Source organism: Leptonychotes weddellii, chromosome 3 (assembly GCF_054177405.1).
Source record: "Leptonychotes weddellii isolate Sample4059 chromosome 3, ASM5417740v2, whole genome shotgun sequence".
NCBI classification, from domain to species: Eukaryota; Metazoa; Chordata; class Mammalia; order Carnivora; family Phocidae; genus Leptonychotes; species Leptonychotes weddellii.
In genome coordinates, this window is record NC_138371.1 from 93,488,682 (window position 1) to 93,506,374 (window position 17,693).

The following is a 17,693-nucleotide window of genomic DNA, read 5'->3' on the forward strand; positions in this document are numbered from 1 at the left end:
TATTCATGAGAGATAGAGAGAGGCAGAGACAGAGGGAGAAGCAGGCTCCCCGCGGAGCAGGGAGCCCGATGCGGGACTCGATCCCAGGACCCTGGGATCATGACCTGAGCTGAAGGCAGACACTTAACCGACTGAGCCACCCAGGCGTCCCCTGATGTATGCTTTTTAATGATTTTTTTTTTTTTTTTAATAATTTTCCCCAGCTAAATGTTCGTTTCACTGGGGAGAGTCCTCAAACCACCATTCCAGAAGTTCTACCTTTTTTTTTTTTTTTTTTAAGACTTTATTATTTATTTGACAGAGAGACAGCTAGAGAGGGAACACAAGCAGGGGGAGTGGGAGAGGGAGAAGCAGGCCCCGGGCTGAGCAGGGAGCCTGATGCGGGGCTAGATCCCAGGACCCTGGGATCATGACCTGAGCCGAAGGCAGACGCTTAACGACTGAGCCTCCCAGGCACCCCCAGAAATTCTACTTTTGATGATGACTCATTAATTTTAATAGTACATATTACAATGTATAGTATCATATAATGCTTCTCAACTGTTGGTATATGTCAGTTTCCTGGAATGTCTGTCGAAGTATCAGATTCAGGACATACTTGCAAATCTAGTTAACTCTTGAATTTGTCTACTGTTATATGGCAGATGTATGACTAGAGCTTCTTCAAAAGGAGAAATCGTTTGATTTGGGGTACTGAGTGAGTATGGTCAGCCTCTCCTTGAGATACCCTTTTTTTTTTGCCCACTTAGAAAACCATTAAAGTTGGGCTGTGATTAGTGATTCATCACAAAAGCACTTCTCCTGAAGTTTCTTTAGCTGTCAGTAGGCTGTTAAAAAATAAGGAATAGAGTACGGAGGAAGTGAGCTATTCTCTCTATTGTGAATTTTTAATTGGGTAAAAAACAAAGTTTTCTGCCTTTCCTGAGTTGTACACTTTTACTTTCATTGTAGTTATTTATAAGCTATGCTTTTAAGAAAAATGATGGAGAAATGTTAGAGGTATTCTGTACTTTTTAAACTATTTTGTTTGTTTTTTGTTTAATGGATTATATCTTGCTTACCTGAAAGGGAGGCTGGGACAGAATATTAGAGCTTAAAATAAGAAAGATAACCTGGTGAATTTACCAAAATGTAAACAAAGTATTCAAGCAATAATATGTAGTTGAAAAATTAAGGTTTTTATTTGCAAGAATTTGTCCTTTACAATTTTTTTGAGGGGCGCCTGGGTGGCTCAGTCAGTTAAGTGTCTGCCTCATTCTTGCGTGCATTCTTTCTCTGTCTCTCTGTCTCAAACAAATGAATAAAATCTTTAAAAAAAAATTTTTTTTTTGGAAATATACATTTCTGACCAAAAACTTAAGTATGACTATATAGTCTCTTTCTTAGAATTAAGATTAATTTAATTTTAATAACTAAGTTTTATTATCTTTGCTTGAAAAATGCTTTTGGCTCACAGACACATGAAAAAGTGCTCAACATCACTCGGCATCAGGGAAATTCAAATCAAAACCTCAATGATATACCACCTCACACCAGTCAGAATGGCTAAAGTTAACAAGTCAGGAAAGGACAGATGTTGGTGGGGATGCAGAGAAAGGGGAACCCTCCTGCACTGTTGGTGGGAATTCAAGCTGGTGCAGCCACTCTGGAAAACAGTATGGAGGTTCCTCAAAAAGTTGAAAATAGAGCTACCCTACGACCCAGGAATTGCACTACTGGGTATTTACCCCAAAGATACAAATGTAGTGATCCAAAAGGGCATATGCACCCCGATGTTTATAGCAGCAATGTCCACAATAACCAAACTATGGAAAGAGCCTAGATGTCCATCAACAGATGAATGGATACAGAAGATGTGGTACACACACACACACACACACACACACACACACTGGAATATTACACAGCCATCAAAAAATGAAATCTTGCCATTTGCAACTATGTGGATGGGACTAGAGGGTATTATGCTAAGTGAAATAAGTCAGTCAGAGAAAGACAAGTATCATATGATCTCACTGATATGAGGAATTTGAGCAACAAGGCAGAGGATCATAGGGGAAGGGAGGGAAAATGAAACAAGATGAAACCAGAGAGGGAGACAAACCATAAGAGACTCTTAATCTCAGGAAACAAACTGAGGGTTGCTGGAGTGGAGGGGGGGTGGGAGGGATGGGGTGGCTGGGTGATGGACATTGGGAAGAGTATGTGCTATGGTGAGCGCTGTGAATTATGTAAGACTGATGAATCACAGACCTGTACCCCTGAAACAAATAATACACTGTATGTTAATAAAAAAAAAAATAAAAGGAAAAAATGCATTTGGCTCTGGAAAGCACAACAGAAATGGGATATTTAAGCAATGATACTTTATTGTTATTATTTTTTACAATAAACTTTTAGATGTGAAATGTAGAGGGGGACCCAGCTCTCCTGAAGGTTATTTACCACTCTTCATAACACTGCTTGAGAGAACCTGAGTTTGGACTGGCATGAATGCCCTTTCATTTTTGCCCTTGTAGTTCTGTTTGCATGAACAGTTTTGCTCCAGTGAACCAGGGAATACAGTACTGTTTGAAAAAGCACAGCTATTTGACCTAAAAAGCTTCTTGACCTTGTAATGTGCCTATTTGAGTAACAGGTTTTTAAAGTGGCTGATGTCAGCGGTTTTCCTTATACTGTTTTATTTCCTAACTATTCCCTATGAGTCTTGACTAGTATAAAGTATCCTAAGAAGAGGTGACATTTTAAAGGATAGATCACATTTCAGTGATTAATACTTTTTGTACAGGCTTAGCTGACAGAATCTTGAAGACGGAAAAGAGAGGAAAAAGAAGGAACGGAGGAGGAAGTGATGAATACAGAGAGCATAAGAGCAAAAGGGGTCAGTTATTACAGGTGGTCCTTTGAAAGGGGAAGCTTGGATTAGATCAGTAATGAGAAGTATTCATTCCTACTTTTGTGTTAGTGGAAGTGAAAGAATGTGTAATTATGAGAAAATAGTGCTTTCTACATTTCAAATTATTTGAAAACGGGGCTGTGATCCCATTGAGATCACATATTATAAGCACTTTTTTTCATATTACTATTCATCTTTTATTTATCACTTGCTGGAGTTATTCTCAGTTAAAGGAAAAGCTTCAAAGAGTAACCAAGGGGATCATCCAGCCAAGCAGGTTGGATGAGATTTCATAATATCTGGGATTATGGGTTACTTAAACCAGCATAATGTGTTCTGGGAGCGTCAGCATTAGTCCAAAGAAATTATGCCTGACAGGTATATTCTTTGCAAATGTCTTGACAACAGTTATACACTAACCAATATTTTTTTTTTTACAGTTTTTTTTTTTTTGGTCAGTTTTATTTATCACTGTTCTTTGTGTTTTGCTAATATTAATGCATTTAATCCTCCTAATAGTTTCATGCAAATGAAGAACCTGAGGTTTAGAGAATAGAACTAGTGGTAGTGGTACAGCTTGGATTTGAATCCAGGCAATGCTACTGCAAGTTCTGGTGACTCAACTTGTGATAAGATGTAGGTAATAAAAAATAAGATATAAAATTGATTCACTTCTCATCACGTAGTCTTTAGCAAGACCTCTTCATTTTTTTTTTTTTTTTTTAAGATTTTATTCATTTATTTGAGAGAGAGAGCATGAGTGGGGGTGGGCAGGGAGGGTCAGAGGGAGAAGCAGACTCAGGGAGGGAGTCTGATGGTGGGGCTCGATCCCAGCACTCTGGGATCATGACCTGAGCCGACCTGACTTAACTGACTGAGCCACCCAGGCGCCCCAGCCTCTTCGTTCTTGAGTTCTTTCTTAATTGGTTGTCCTTCATCAGATTGTTTTGCTCCCACCCCTCTGAGAAAGGCTCCTAGATGCTGTATTCAGAGTTTGGTTTGAGAAGCTTTGCCCATTTCCTTTTGTCTTTTCTTTTCTGTTTTTTTTTTTTAAAGATTTTATTTATGTGAGACAGAGCAAGCTGAGGAGGGAGCCTGACATGGGGTTTGATCCCAGGACCCTGAGATCATGACCTGAACTGAAGGCAGATCCTTAACCAACTGAGCCACCCAGGCACCCCTGGCTGTTCCCTTTTACTAGAATGACATCTTGGCTGGGTATAATATTATTATTTTTTAAAGAAATATTATTTGTCCGAGAGAGAGAGCACAAGCAGGGGGAGAGGCAGAGGAAGAAGCAGACTCCCTGCTGAGCAAGGAGCCTGATGCAGGACTCGATCCCAGCACCCTGGGATCATGACCTGAGTTGAAGGCAGATGCTTAACCAATTGAGCCACTCAGGTGTCCTTGGGTATAATATTCTTGAATATTTCTATGAGGAGGTCTGTGCCAGCCAGATATTGGCAGTGATTTCCTTTTAATCTCCTTGGGGTACCTTAAGTATTCTTTCCTTATCCAGTAAGGGATTGAATGAATTTAATTCCCTGTCTCATTTTCCTGGAACATAGTGCTCTCATTAAATCTGTAGATTATTTTCTCACTTTCCAGGAATTGTGTGTGTGTGTGTCTATATATATGTATAAAACTTTGAACATATTTTCAGTTACCTTAGTTGAATTTTTTACCTCAGGATACATGTATGCTTATGTTAGAAGTTCTGAAGTCCATAAACTTTTTTTTTATTATGTTATGTTAATCACTATACATTGCATCATTAGTTTTTGATGTAGTTTTTTATTATGTTAATCACCATACACTACATCATTAGTTTTTGATGTACTGAAGTCCATAAACTCTTTATTCCCATCATTTTGTTGTGATAATATGTCATCTTTGAATTATTTCATTGAATATTCTTTTTTCCTCAGCTGTCCTGAGGTTTGTTTTTATTATTTTGTTTTAGATTGTTTTTTAAGTGCTTTTTTGTGGGAAAGCGATGGAGGAGGGGAATGAATACAGCCTAAACTAAAAATTTAAAAACATACTTATAAATCATTTGGAGTAGAAAGCATACAGAGAGGTTTCTGACTTTAAGTTTATACTAAGGCCTTTTAAGTTATAAAATGTTGAGCTGTTGCTGACAGTGGAAAATCTTGAGAGGGTAGGAATATACAAAAGAAGTGACAGATAGGGGCGCCTGGGTGGCTCAGTTGGTTAAGCGACTGCCTTCAGCTCAGGTCATGATCCTGGAGTCCCGGGATCGAGTCCCGCATCGGGCTCCCTGCTCGGCAGGGGGTCTGCTTCTCCCTTTGACCCTCTTCCCTCTCGTGCTCTCTGTCTCTCATTCTCTCTCTCAAATAAATAAATAAAATCTTTAAAAAAAAAAAAAAAGAAGTGACAGATAAGTTTATGTGGATATTTGTGCTCAATGCCTTGAATTTAAGGTATCATTTGTGCTGCTCTTCATTTTGCATCTTTGACAGATACTGTCCAATGAATAAACAAGATTAGTAGTGAACTACACATTTAAAGCACAAAATACAGGTATATGGAAATCTCAAAGGAGCAGATTATAGAAAAACAAGTATTTGTCTATAAAAACAAATGTTTTCTGGGCATCTTACATTTTAGTTTTAGGTTCCAACAGTAATTTTTTCTTTATTTGCAACAAAACAATGCCTTTAAAAATAAAACTGCTTTTATTACTGTATGTATAATCTTACAATGTGAAGCCCTCGAATTTTATATATGGTTTTTTTAATAGATATTTTTCCCCATTACAGTGTTCACAATAATGTTTCAACTCAGAGTAACGGCTCCCAACAGGTGAGATCATACTAAGCTTCTAAACACTAGAACACTAGTTAATTATGACAAATAGTGGTATTATTAATTGTATTTTCATAGTGGTGTAACTTTGGGACGGTTTTGTGCGTTTTCTTTTTTTTAATCTGTAAAGTAGATAATGAAACCCTCTGTTATTATCTGAGATGTTGTAAATAGAATAGGTGCTCTATAGAACATTTTCTGTTCCTGTAAATCCTATTTAATGAATAAGATATTAATATTTAGTTAGATTATTATCTATCTCTGAGGTAGTACATAACATTCAAGCATTTGTTTGCACTATGTTTGTTGATAGTATTCCATTTTAATGTTCTGTTTATTGGTGAAGAAATCTTTTATCTAGGCAAAATAGATGATTTTTATAATTTTATAATCCACAGGCTTGGGGTGTGAGATCTACTCTGCCTGGGATTCCTTCTGTTCCCTCTGGTCCTGTGCTGGCAGAGATAGAGAATCTTCCAAGGAATCCTGGATTAGACCAGCATGACAGGAAATGGTTTGTTAACTCTTTAAACTGGAATAAAATGTTGCTTGCTTAATGGTATTCTAAATTCCCAACCACGATCTTAGAAGACTTTAAATATGATTGAAAGCAAATTATTCATATTTGTAAGCTGAACAGAAACATATTATTAAACAGTCATACTGGGTTTGGGAAAATAAAGGATATGTATGAAGAAGGGAATGCAATTATTTAATTGAAGAAATCAGATATCTCTCCTTATTTTGGTTAGCATGATTGGAAGTGGTGGGTGGTTCTCTGTTGAAAAGGACTTCAATGCTAGTCAGTAGAACCTTTTTTCAGATCAATAAGGAAAATAAGTTCATCATATGTTATTCCACACAACGTAATGCTAGTGCTTTGGATGTGTTTTTTCATTAAAAACTGAAGATAAGCCAAAAGGGAAACAAGATTATAACCGAAAAAAAATATTTTAATGCTTTTGGGGGATGGAGAGATAATCTGATGACAGAGAAGGTACTTTGTTTAGATTTCCAGGGTCTTTTTTTTTTAACATTCATAATTAGTACACAAATATGAATACTTTGTGGCTTATTGGAGTGTAATCAGTAGGGTTCATCATTTCCCAAATAAGTGTATGTGGCTTGGAGGGAATTATTTGGTTGAATGGTCATGTTGGTTGCATCTGTTCAAGTTGTGTGTCTATGAAATGAACTTTGATAATTCATAGGATTTTTCTCTTTTTCTCTTGCTCTTAGTTTGTTTAGTCCCTGAAATCTAATGAGTTTCTGTGGTGATCTCAAGGTTTTGGTCAGCTTTCTGTGCAACCAGTTCTTCCTTCATGGTGGTGGGTCAACAGTGGTTGGTGATTATTTTCAGTCTTTGCTATGAAATTGTTTTTCACTGTTATTTTGGCTTAACTAACTTGCAAGATGCTTTGCTGTTTCGTGGTTGGGCATATTTTTACTTCAGTTCCAAATAACTTGATTAATTTCTAAGATTGAGGGATTTTTTTTCTTTACCATTTTTTTCTTTTCCTTTTACCTGAGAGTGTGGTAGAGGGGTACTTTGTGTGTGTGTGCGCATGTGGGCACACACTTAAAGTATGAACAGTGAGGCTTCTAAATATCAAATTTTAGTCTTTATTTTTTTAAGCCATTAAAGAGTTTCTTCAGTTTCTTACTGAAAACACAGCTCCAGTAAGCAGCTATGTTTTATGGCCTTGATGTTACCACCAAATCCTATTGGCAAGGAAACCAGACTTCACCTATAAAAGAACTCCCTTAGTACATGCTTACCTTTTATATTAATATGGAATGAGAATCTGGGAGAGGGTTTGCGTACTATATTATGACACTAAATCTTTATTGAGTTTTATAATTTTAATGGGCACATATTTAAATCTATTTAATTTGATTTATTAGGCACTCCGTAGTTCCTTTGACACAGCCTTTAAAAGAGACAATACTGAATCTGAGAGTATTTAATTTTAAGGAAAATGGAAAATTTGGAGCTATGTGTCCTTCCATTATATACTTTTGCTGAGACCTCCTTTGCGGAAATGGAGTAAAATGGTGATCCTGAAAACCTGATGAGCCTCAGTGTGTGTCAGCAGTGGCATGGAACTGAATATAGAACTGTTCTGTCTTGGAGCCAGTGGATTCCCTAGCCTGAATTTAAAGTGCATTCTATATTTCACTTTTTGTTTCTGCATGCTTTTATTGTTATTAATGCTCTTAAATGAATATAAAACAGTCCTCCTTTAGAAAGTGATAAGTTAATAAAATTTGGAAATGCTCCCAAGGTTTGAACAATTGGGCAGAATAACAGACTATTATCAGGTAGATAACTTCTAACCATTTTAATCTAAACCTACTTCACGTTCAGTTCTTTAGCTTTCTCTCAGTGATGTCTTCTAAATGACACCATTATTTCAGTGAATGATTTGGTTTATCAATAATGTAGAATTATCTGATATTTAGAGTATCACCTTTGGAGAAACAATTTATGTATTACGTCCATTAAACCATTTATAAACAACAACAAAAACAAAACTGAATAATATTTGCGAAATCTTGCATATATCAGGGAGAATATAAACCTAACTTAATTTCCTAAATTTTCAGAGACCATATATTGAGAGTCATGAATTTTATGGGATAGATCTGATGAACAAATTATATATCTGTTGAAGAAAAGATGATGATTTTATTGTAAAAAAAGCATTCAGGTTTGTTCTGAAAAATCCTTTTAGTTAATTTCAGTTTCCTTAAGGAAAAAAAGATGAGGATTCATGTTTTAGTTGAGTTAGAAAAATACTGTATTTAAAAATTTATCCTTAGACATCTTTTATAATTGGGTTGATTTTTTTTCTTTATAATTATCTTAAATATGTGCTGCCCTTTTTGCTGTGTTGCAAAACCTTGATTTTCTGAACTGTGACAAATGTTTCTTTCTACTGGAGGATCTAATTATTTCTCACCAGGAACTGCTTGTATGCATGCTTCACTCTCATAGTTTTGTAGGCCTATTCTATAGCACTGTGTGATAAGGGTATCTTACTATACTTACTAAACTGTTCCTTGGAGGGGCTTACAATTTCATCACATTATCTGTACCTGTTGAATTTGATTCTGAGGTCCTGTGAACTTTGATTATAGAAGGAACAATGATTCTCCATTGTTAATTGGAAACATTGACGTAAAATTACATTGCCTCTGAAGGTAGCTTTTTGTTTTTTTGTTTTTTTAATGTTCTTTCTGAATTTTGTTTCCTGGATTTCAGTTTTGTGAAATCACTTAATTTGGGGAATAATTTTCATAGTTGCTCTTTTCTGTATGTGCCTTTGTCCATAATGTAGAAGTGTCCTTTTAAATACTTGAATTAAATTAGATCATAAATATTTTTTCCTTCTCATTAGAACTTCAAACAATATTTTTAACTTTGATTTTGGTACCAACATCAGGGACAGATAGAGTATTTTGTTCTCTGTGAAATTTCCTCGTTATTTAATTCACTTAACTGACTCTAATTGCTTACTCATATTTCCATATTGAGCTTTTCCACTACATATAACTTTGTGGATTCTACCCCCCCACCCCCATTCTTGTAAGTCATTGCATGGAGTAGATGTCAATAACTACTCATAGCAGTGGTGCATGCTGGTCACACTGCCTTTCTCCTTTATTACCTCTTACACATCCATTTTCTCCTATTCCTGTTGACTAACTGTGCTCCCCTCCCACTCCCCAACCATCCAGGCTCTCTGCTGCCAGTGACTGCTGTCAACGTGGTGGAAACCAGTGGAACACAAGGGCCTTGTCCCCACCCCAGCCTGCACATAGAAACTACACTGACTTTGTCCATGAGCACAATGTGAAGAATGCAGGAGTCCATCATGGTGTTCATTTTCCCGGCCATGCAGCCATGACTGAGATATGAGTGTTAAGCCCGTTAGACACTGGGACTCTTTGTCATGCAAGTTGATGGTATACATTTTCCGTACATAGAGGATTGATCACGTTAGAATTTGGCAGAAATTACTTTATATTGAGTCACTACTTGTGTAGTGTTGTTTGTAATTGAATTCTTCTGTGAAAGGAAAAAGAATGTGAAGAAAGCTGTATGCCATCAATGATAATGACAATGCTTTTGTATTGAAAGGGTATGTATATATCATTGTAATTTTGGAAAGGTTTTTCATGATTTTAACATGTTAATACATCACTCAGAAGATGTCTCAGGAGAAGGTTTGTGTTTGTGTAAAAGCTGCCTGTTATCCTCTCACCCCATGCCATCCAAATAGATTGAGGTGAAAAGAATAAGACACACTAATCACAAGTGAGAAGGAAGCATAGTCCAGGCACGATGTATCAGCCTTTGGTGATATGATACTTTGATAAAGCCTGCTTTTCTATACCATTTTTAATACTTCTACAGTGACCCTTGCCTTAATTTCAGTTAAGTGCCTAAGATTCTGTAGTCATAATAAATGTAATTTTTAATTAAAAGCACTTTTACTTTTTAACAAGTATTTTAATTTACCGAAAGTAATGTGATTCATGTAAAGAGATAAACCTAAATGGTTACTTTTGCATGATTAACTAGTTAACTAGTGGTTAACTAAATTTAGTTACATTACTACTGAATGGTTGTACAAAATGGAAAATGTATTTACTTTTGTCTTTTCATTTTCTCTTTTTCATCTTATGCATCTGGTAGATTTCCCAGGTTTGCAGCAGCCTCGTAATCTAGCCTTGTACAACCTTTAGTAAAGCCCAAACCATATCGCTTTCAAATGGATTGGATATATTACTATTTTGGTCCCTTATGAACTTTGAATGTAGTCATCTAAGCTCTTTGATTTAATTCATAAAGGCAGATTATCTGGAAAAAGTACATTTCTAATGTAATGGGAACTGATACAAGAGAAGCATTTCTTTTGCCTTTCTGTAGTTTTTAGAAATTTTAACAAACCTTAAAACTATGTATATGGTAATTTGAAGATATATTATAGTCTGAGAATTCATAATAATAATCAAGATAATGAAACTTTATTATAAACAACCTAACCCATATATCATCCTGTTTACTTCTGAGGTTGGTCTAATCCCTCTCTGCTAGATACAGGTTTCAGAGGGCTTTATTACTGGACTGTTGGTTGCAAATAGAATACAACTTGTCATTAGAAAATAGAAGTAAGCAAAATTAAGTAAGATCTAGGAATGAAGTTTATAGACAGGTTTCAGTCTGTGATTTTATCACCAACTTTTTTTTTAAGATTTTATTTATTTGACAGAGCGTGCGTGTGCCCGTGCACAAGCACAAGCAGGGGGAGCGGCAGGCAGAGGGAGAGGGAGAAGCTGGCTCCCTGCTGAGCAGAGAGCCAGATCTGGGCTCAATCCCAGGACACTGGGATCATGACCTGAGCCCAAGGCAGACGCTTAACCGACTGAGCCACCCACACACCGCTATCACAATTGTTTTAAGGAGACAGAAGCTCAAAGTATTCTTTAGCACATCCTGTAAATATGCACAGGTCCATATCTTAAATAACCCAGCTCCCTCCCTAAGTCTTATCATCATAAAGCATGCTTAAAAATGGCCACTAATGTATATCCTTCAGAGTTGTTTTAGACTTTACATAGCTCAGATTATAATTGTCAGGTATTATTGATGGTGATTTTTTTCTTTAAAGCAGGGAATTTGCATCATAACATTTTAGCACAAAAACTCTGGTTTGTGTCATTCAGGAAAAGATTCATGGGTGTGAATATGATTAAGAAATGACTGTTTCTGTAATAGAAACCAAAGAAGTGTAATAATAAAGCTTTTTAGGTCTTTAGAAAGTCCCAAGGTTTGACTTTTTTGTACCCTAAAATTAATCTTGAAATCTGAAGATTAGACTGCTGAACAATGCCTTATATATATATCTTAGCAGAATCTTAACTTCAGGAAATAGGGAAGGATTCTAATAGAGTAATAGAGTAAGATCTTCAGTTTACATTGAAAGTGGTCATTTCTATACTAGAATTTGAGTTAATCAGTACTGTTATATTTAAGTGATGGAAGAATCACATCATGATTATTCTTTCTTTGAAAACCTTGTTATATTATAGTTCATTTGTAAAGTCCTGATGATAGAAACTAGATTGGAGGGATGGTAGGGAGAGAAGGCAGTGCGCAGGGGGTGGGGGAAGTAAAAGGCTAAGACTGAGTGGTAGTAGAATCAAATCTGTTTATTTTTTACAAGTTTCTCTATGATCTAGGATTTCATATCAAATATTGTGACTATTCTTGCTACTGATATTTTCAAGATATACATGTTTCCAGAGCTATGAAGAATAATCCTAAATTAAATATTTCGTCACCAACTTATTTATATTCTGCATTTTATTATGCTTAAAGGGTAAGTGGTCATACATTCTAGATTAGGGAACTAATATTCTCCAGAAGTACCTTACTTGGTCACTATCCTTCTGATCAGATGGAGCCAACAGCACAGAACTCCAGGACCATGTGATTCAACTTCAGTGTTTTGCTTAATTTTATTTAACATAATTAATTTTAACATCTTGAATTAGGTTGGTTATGTTTCATCTGTACTTTTATAGACAGAGAACCTTACAGAAACACAGCAAAGCTAGTGATCTTTACACTTTCACACATGAACATAAACAAGCTCTTATGATAATTATTTCTTTTGATGGTAAAACCACTTCAAAGGCTTTTACCTGTCTGAGTATGGTCTAACCCTTTTGACCTTGATAGGGTAATCATATATATACTTTTATTTTTATTTATTTATTTTTTTAAAGATTTATTTATTTATTTGAGAGAGCGAGAATGAGAGAGAGCACATGAGAGGGGGAAGGGTCAGAGGGAGAAGCAGGCTCCTCGCTGAGCAGGGAGCCCGATGCGGGACTCGATCCCGGGACTCCAGGATCATGACCTGAGCCGAAGGCAGTTGCTTAACCAGGCGCCCCGGATTTGCAGAGAGAAACAAATTTTATTTGTCCTGTGGTGTATATGTCTGTGTTTGAAAAAATAACTAGTACACAAACATTTGTGGGTTTTTTTGTTTTTTGTTTTTTTAAGATTTTATTTATTTGAGAGAGAGAGAAGAGCACAAGCGGGGGAGACAGGCCGAGGGAGAGGGAGCAGCAGACTCCCTGCTGAGCAGGGAGCCTGATGCTATGTGATGCCAGCTCGATCCCAGGACCCCGGGATCATGACTTGAGCCGAAGGCAGACACTTAACCAATTGAACCACCTAGGCGCCCCTTACACAAACATTCTAAGATTTTAATATCATCAGCATAATTCAAATCTTTTTTTAGGGGGATTTCTAAAATTTATTTAAAGTACTGACCCAGCAAATATTGTTTATAACCCTTGGGTGAATCTTTGTCTAGGATGTAAAAGACGTGTCAGAATATAAAAATGAAGTGAAGGGCAGGCAGACAGCTTGTTTCATGAGATAAAACAATGAACTGGACCTTAATTATGGTAGTTTCTTTTATTTACTAGATTTTTGCATATTTACTTGGTTGATATGCTAATGTTATTTTGATTAATAGTCTTGCTTTATCACTTTTATGTATCCTGATGTCATGCATTTCATCTTTCCATCTTGCCAAAACAGGAAAATAGATGAAGGGGGTGGTGGAAAGGAGTGGAGGATTACGGTGTCTTGGGTTTCAGGAGGAATATAAGATTGTTGTGATGACTGGCCTCATAGGAATGAGAAGACTAATCCTCAGCTTTGATCCCTTTATTATGTATTCACAGGAGTAAACTGAAAAAGTGGGGAGATGGTTGTCCATATTAGTGCAGCATGTACTGATGGTGGGAGCAGTAATCATTTGAACCATGGTACTTTAACTGTTTTGGTTGGAGCATATGCTTCATTTCTAAACCATAGTTCATTGCTTGAAAGGCCATTATTTTGTGTGTGTTAGGCTTTGAATATTGGGTCTGAAAATAGTAATATTAAGTTGCATTAATTTATTTTATATCCTTGGTATATAGGGCTTACCATATGGATTTGCAAAAATAAAATCCAATAACACTTAATCTCTTTACCACCACATACTTCCTTCTGGTATTTTAACATAAATTATACCACATCATCAGAATTCCAGAATTGTCAATGGTTCCATGTGAGATGCTTCTACATAAGGGATAGAATTTGAAGATAACTTCTGGGGTGGGGAAACCTCTGTGTGTGTGTCTCTGTGTGTGTCTCTCTCTGTATGCTTTTGTCTCAGTATAAAATGTGATTTGTCAGTTCCTTTCTGTTTATTATGAATCTTACAGTATTTTTTCTCAGCTCCCCACCACCCCTTTTTTTTCAGTTTTATACCTTTATTTGTAACAATCAGCGATTAGTTCGCATCCACATTAACTGTAGATTTTTTAAAACAGTGACAGGTACAGAGGTGACCACTGTGTAGAGCTTGTTTGGTGAATCTTCATCCTCGTTACATTTTTTGGACAATTGCACACAGATACGGTATGGAACATTCCTTATTCCTTTGGCCCTGACAGCTTTGTTGAGCCTGGTGTCAATGTACACATCTGGAGTTCCCATCTCCTTCATGGCAAATTTTCAGATCTGTTTGAGTGCCCGAGGGCCACACTTCTTGAAACCCACTCCATGGATCTACTTGTGAATGTTGGTGTATTCTCTGGTCACTGCCTTGTTGATGGCAGAACGGCCTTTCTTCTCATCACTCTTCTTTGTGGGAGCCATTTTGCCAGGCCCTTGTTGGAAAGCTCAGCTCCCTTTTTTAAAGAACATAGAAATTTCTCATCTTTGTTCATATAAATTAGCTTTTTACTTTAGTCATGTGAAATCATTGTGAGAACTTTATTTCACCCGCTTGACATTAACTTTGGTGATAGAAATACTAGGGCAATGAAGCATGTCACTTTCACTGGAATATGTGTTATATAACTTCATTTCTTCAATTCTTGCTACTGTGTACATTTTAGCTGCTTTAAGCATGTGGGATTGGTGGGGAATATATTAGCCTTCTTGGAGAATTAATAAAGAGAAGAGAAAATTTCAAAAGAAATTGGTGAAAGAAAAAAATTTTTCTGTGGCTTTTTTAATGATATATTTTTATTTTTATACTGAAGCAGAAAAACAAGTGCTCCTGTTTTTCCTGAAGGAATTGTTCTCACAGTTTTTTATTATTAGATAATTACCTAAGCTTTTGTGTTCCTAACAACAAGCTGTGGCCTTAATTCTAGGTGATGGTGCTCGAGTGAACTTTTACATTTTGTTCCTGAGAGCTGGCCAACATTTTGTGTATATTGGCACAGAGAGTAGATATCTGACTTGGAGAACAACATTCTCCAGGAGTGTGACTGAAGACTTCCTTAGTGGTGTAATAAACCTATACCTCCTCCTCTTAAAAACAGGTTTAACAGCTGCAGATCTAATTTTTTATGCTTAAAGGAATTCTCATTTGTTTTGTTTTTAAGTAATTTTAATAAAGAAGAAATGAGCTATACCCAGTGTATGGTTAGGATTTGTGAGAAGTTGGAGATTCTTTAATAAGGGTCTGGTCTATTGACTAATAACTGATTATTGTTAATATTAATATTAGGGGTGGGTGGAGAAAAAAAAGAATGAAAGGTAAGAGATGGTAATAGGAAGACAGTTGATGGCCTGATTTGTCTTGTGAAATTGGTTAGAGCAGTATCCAGAGAAATTATAGAAAACATCCCAGGATGTAAAATACCACTAGAATATGTACAATTTTATAGAAGAATTTTCTATAACAAAGCTGTGTTTGTAGCCCAGCTATTAGCTTCAGGGATTATTTAATTATAAACTGTAGGAGTTCAGGGGCGCCTGGGTGGCTCAGTTGGTTAAGCATTCTCTCTCAAATAAATAAATAAAATCTTTAAAAAAAAATAGTTTAAACTGTAGGAGTTCAGAGATAAGAACTACATTCAACAACTTAAATTAATTCTTTCTGGGAATGCCAGCATCAAAACCTTTGGAAGTCTTTAGAAAGACTTGGGGAGATTTGGGAACTTTAGAATATCCTAGTTATCACTTTAAGTGGAGCTTACCAGGTATGTTAGAGCAATAGCAGTTAAAAGTATTTGTGTGGTATGGAAAGGCATTGGAGATCAGTGCTGAGGAGTTTCGATTTGGTAAGGAGGCCTGGGGCAATCGTTGCAAATTTTTAAGTTAAAGATTGGGGAGGCTTGTACTGATAGCTGCTTTTTATTTTTTATTTATTTATTTATTTTTGATTTTATTTATTTATTTGAGAGAGAGAGAATGAGAGACAGAGAGCATGAGAGGGAGGAGGGTCAGAGGGAGAAGCAGACTCCCTGCTGAGCAGGGAGCCCGATGCGTGACTCGATCCCGGGACTCCAGGATCATGACCTGAGCCGAAGGCAGTCGCTTAACCAACTGAGCCACCCAGGCGCCCTGATAGCTGCTTTTTAAATTCATCTCATTACTTGTTGAATATCTACCAGAGCACCTCCTTATTCCTCACTTCCTTACACACAGTCATTTATAATTATTCCTTTGTACATACCCTCACATTTCTTGACCCTTCTCCTGTTGTACACCTCTAGTTAAATCCTGGATTCAATCCTGGTTAAATCCAGCTATGTCTACGGTACATGTAGATGGACAATGTAAAATGCAACATTGTTGAATGGTCTCACTTTAAATTTTGGCCCCTGAGCTCAAGTAGGTCTTTAGTGCTGCCTGAAATCCTATCACATTTCCTTAAACACTTTGATGTGATGCTGGCAGGAATTTCTCTTCTTTCAAACTTCCACCACTTCCACACTTCTCACTCCTCACTGTCCATTAATGACCTTCCTTCCTACTTTATTGAGCAAAGAAGCAACCAAAAGAGATCTTCAGTATATTCCCATCATCTTCTCAATCATCATCTTCTCAATTAAGTTATTTCCATTTGGTCATATATACTCTACTTTTCCTGCTGTTCACTAGCTTAACTATCCATTCTTTTATTTAAAGCCTACCTCTTGGGATGCCTGGGTGGGTCAGTCACTTATGCGTGTGCCTTCCGCTCGGGTCATGATCCTGGGATCGAGTCCCACGTCAGGCTCTCTGCTCAGTGGGGAGTCTGCTTGTCCCTCCCCCCTGCTCACTCGCGCTCTCTCAAATAAATAAAATCTTAAAAAAATAAAAAAAAATGAAGCCTACCTCTTCACTTGTCTACTAGATCTTGACTCCTAGCTACTCAATAACATCATTTCAGCAATTCTCCCTTCTTGTGCTATAGCATCATTTTCCCCTCTCTACTGGAATATTCTCATCAGCACAGAAACAGTCTGTGATACCTAACATCATTAAAAGAGAAACCCTCTCTTGAATCTGCCTCCCTTTTTGGCTATTCCATTTCCTTGTTCCACTTATACCAAACTCCTTGCCATGAAAGAATTGTCTATACTGTCTCCTCTTTCTTCTCATTCTATTTTGAACCCATTCTAATCAGACTTTGCCAACTAAGCTGCTATGTATGATTGTGCAGGTTGTGTATGCACAAGAGTGCCACATTCAAGAGGACAATGATCACATATTTGTGACTGGTTTTCCAGCAGGTGGCACTAAATTTCTTGTTCTCATGAAAGCATAATACATGACAGTTTTGTAAGAGATGGAAGTGTCTTCAGGAGGGGCATTGCTTAAATCTGTGTAAATTTAGGTTGTGCATGGTCTAGTAGTGTTAACGCTACCACTCCACTAAAATAGCCTTTGTTCACAAATGACCACATTTCTTTTTTTTTTTTTTTTTTATTCTTATGTTAATTCCCATACATTACATCATTAGTTCTAGATAAAGTGTTCCATGATTCATTGTTCGTGCACAACACCCAGTGCTCCATGCAGAACGTGCCCTCCTCAATACCCACCACCAGGCCAACCCATCCTCCCACCCCCCTCCCCTCTAGAACCCTCAGTTTGTTTTTCAGAGTCCAT

The 17,693-nt window shown here is 36.8% G+C and overlaps 1 protein-coding gene across 6 annotated transcripts in view; it reads left to right on the forward strand.

Moving 5' to 3' along the window:
* EPB41L5 (erythrocyte membrane protein band 4.1 like 5) overlaps positions 1-17,693 on the forward strand; it is a 143,066-nt gene that overhangs the window by 68,240 nt on the left and 57,133 nt on the right. For 5 of the 6 annotated variants that reach the window (XM_031031283.2, XM_006736371.3, XM_031031284.2 and 2 more), the window contains 2 exons: positions 5,680-5,722; positions 6,124-6,239. In XM_031031283.2, the coding sequence (XP_030887143.1) occupies positions 5,680-5,722; positions 6,124-6,239 (159 nt within the window). Of the gene's footprint in view, positions 1-5,679; positions 5,723-6,123; positions 6,240-9,466; positions 12,084-17,693 lie in introns of those variants that run through there. The other variant, XM_006736372.3, reaches the window with a different exon arrangement.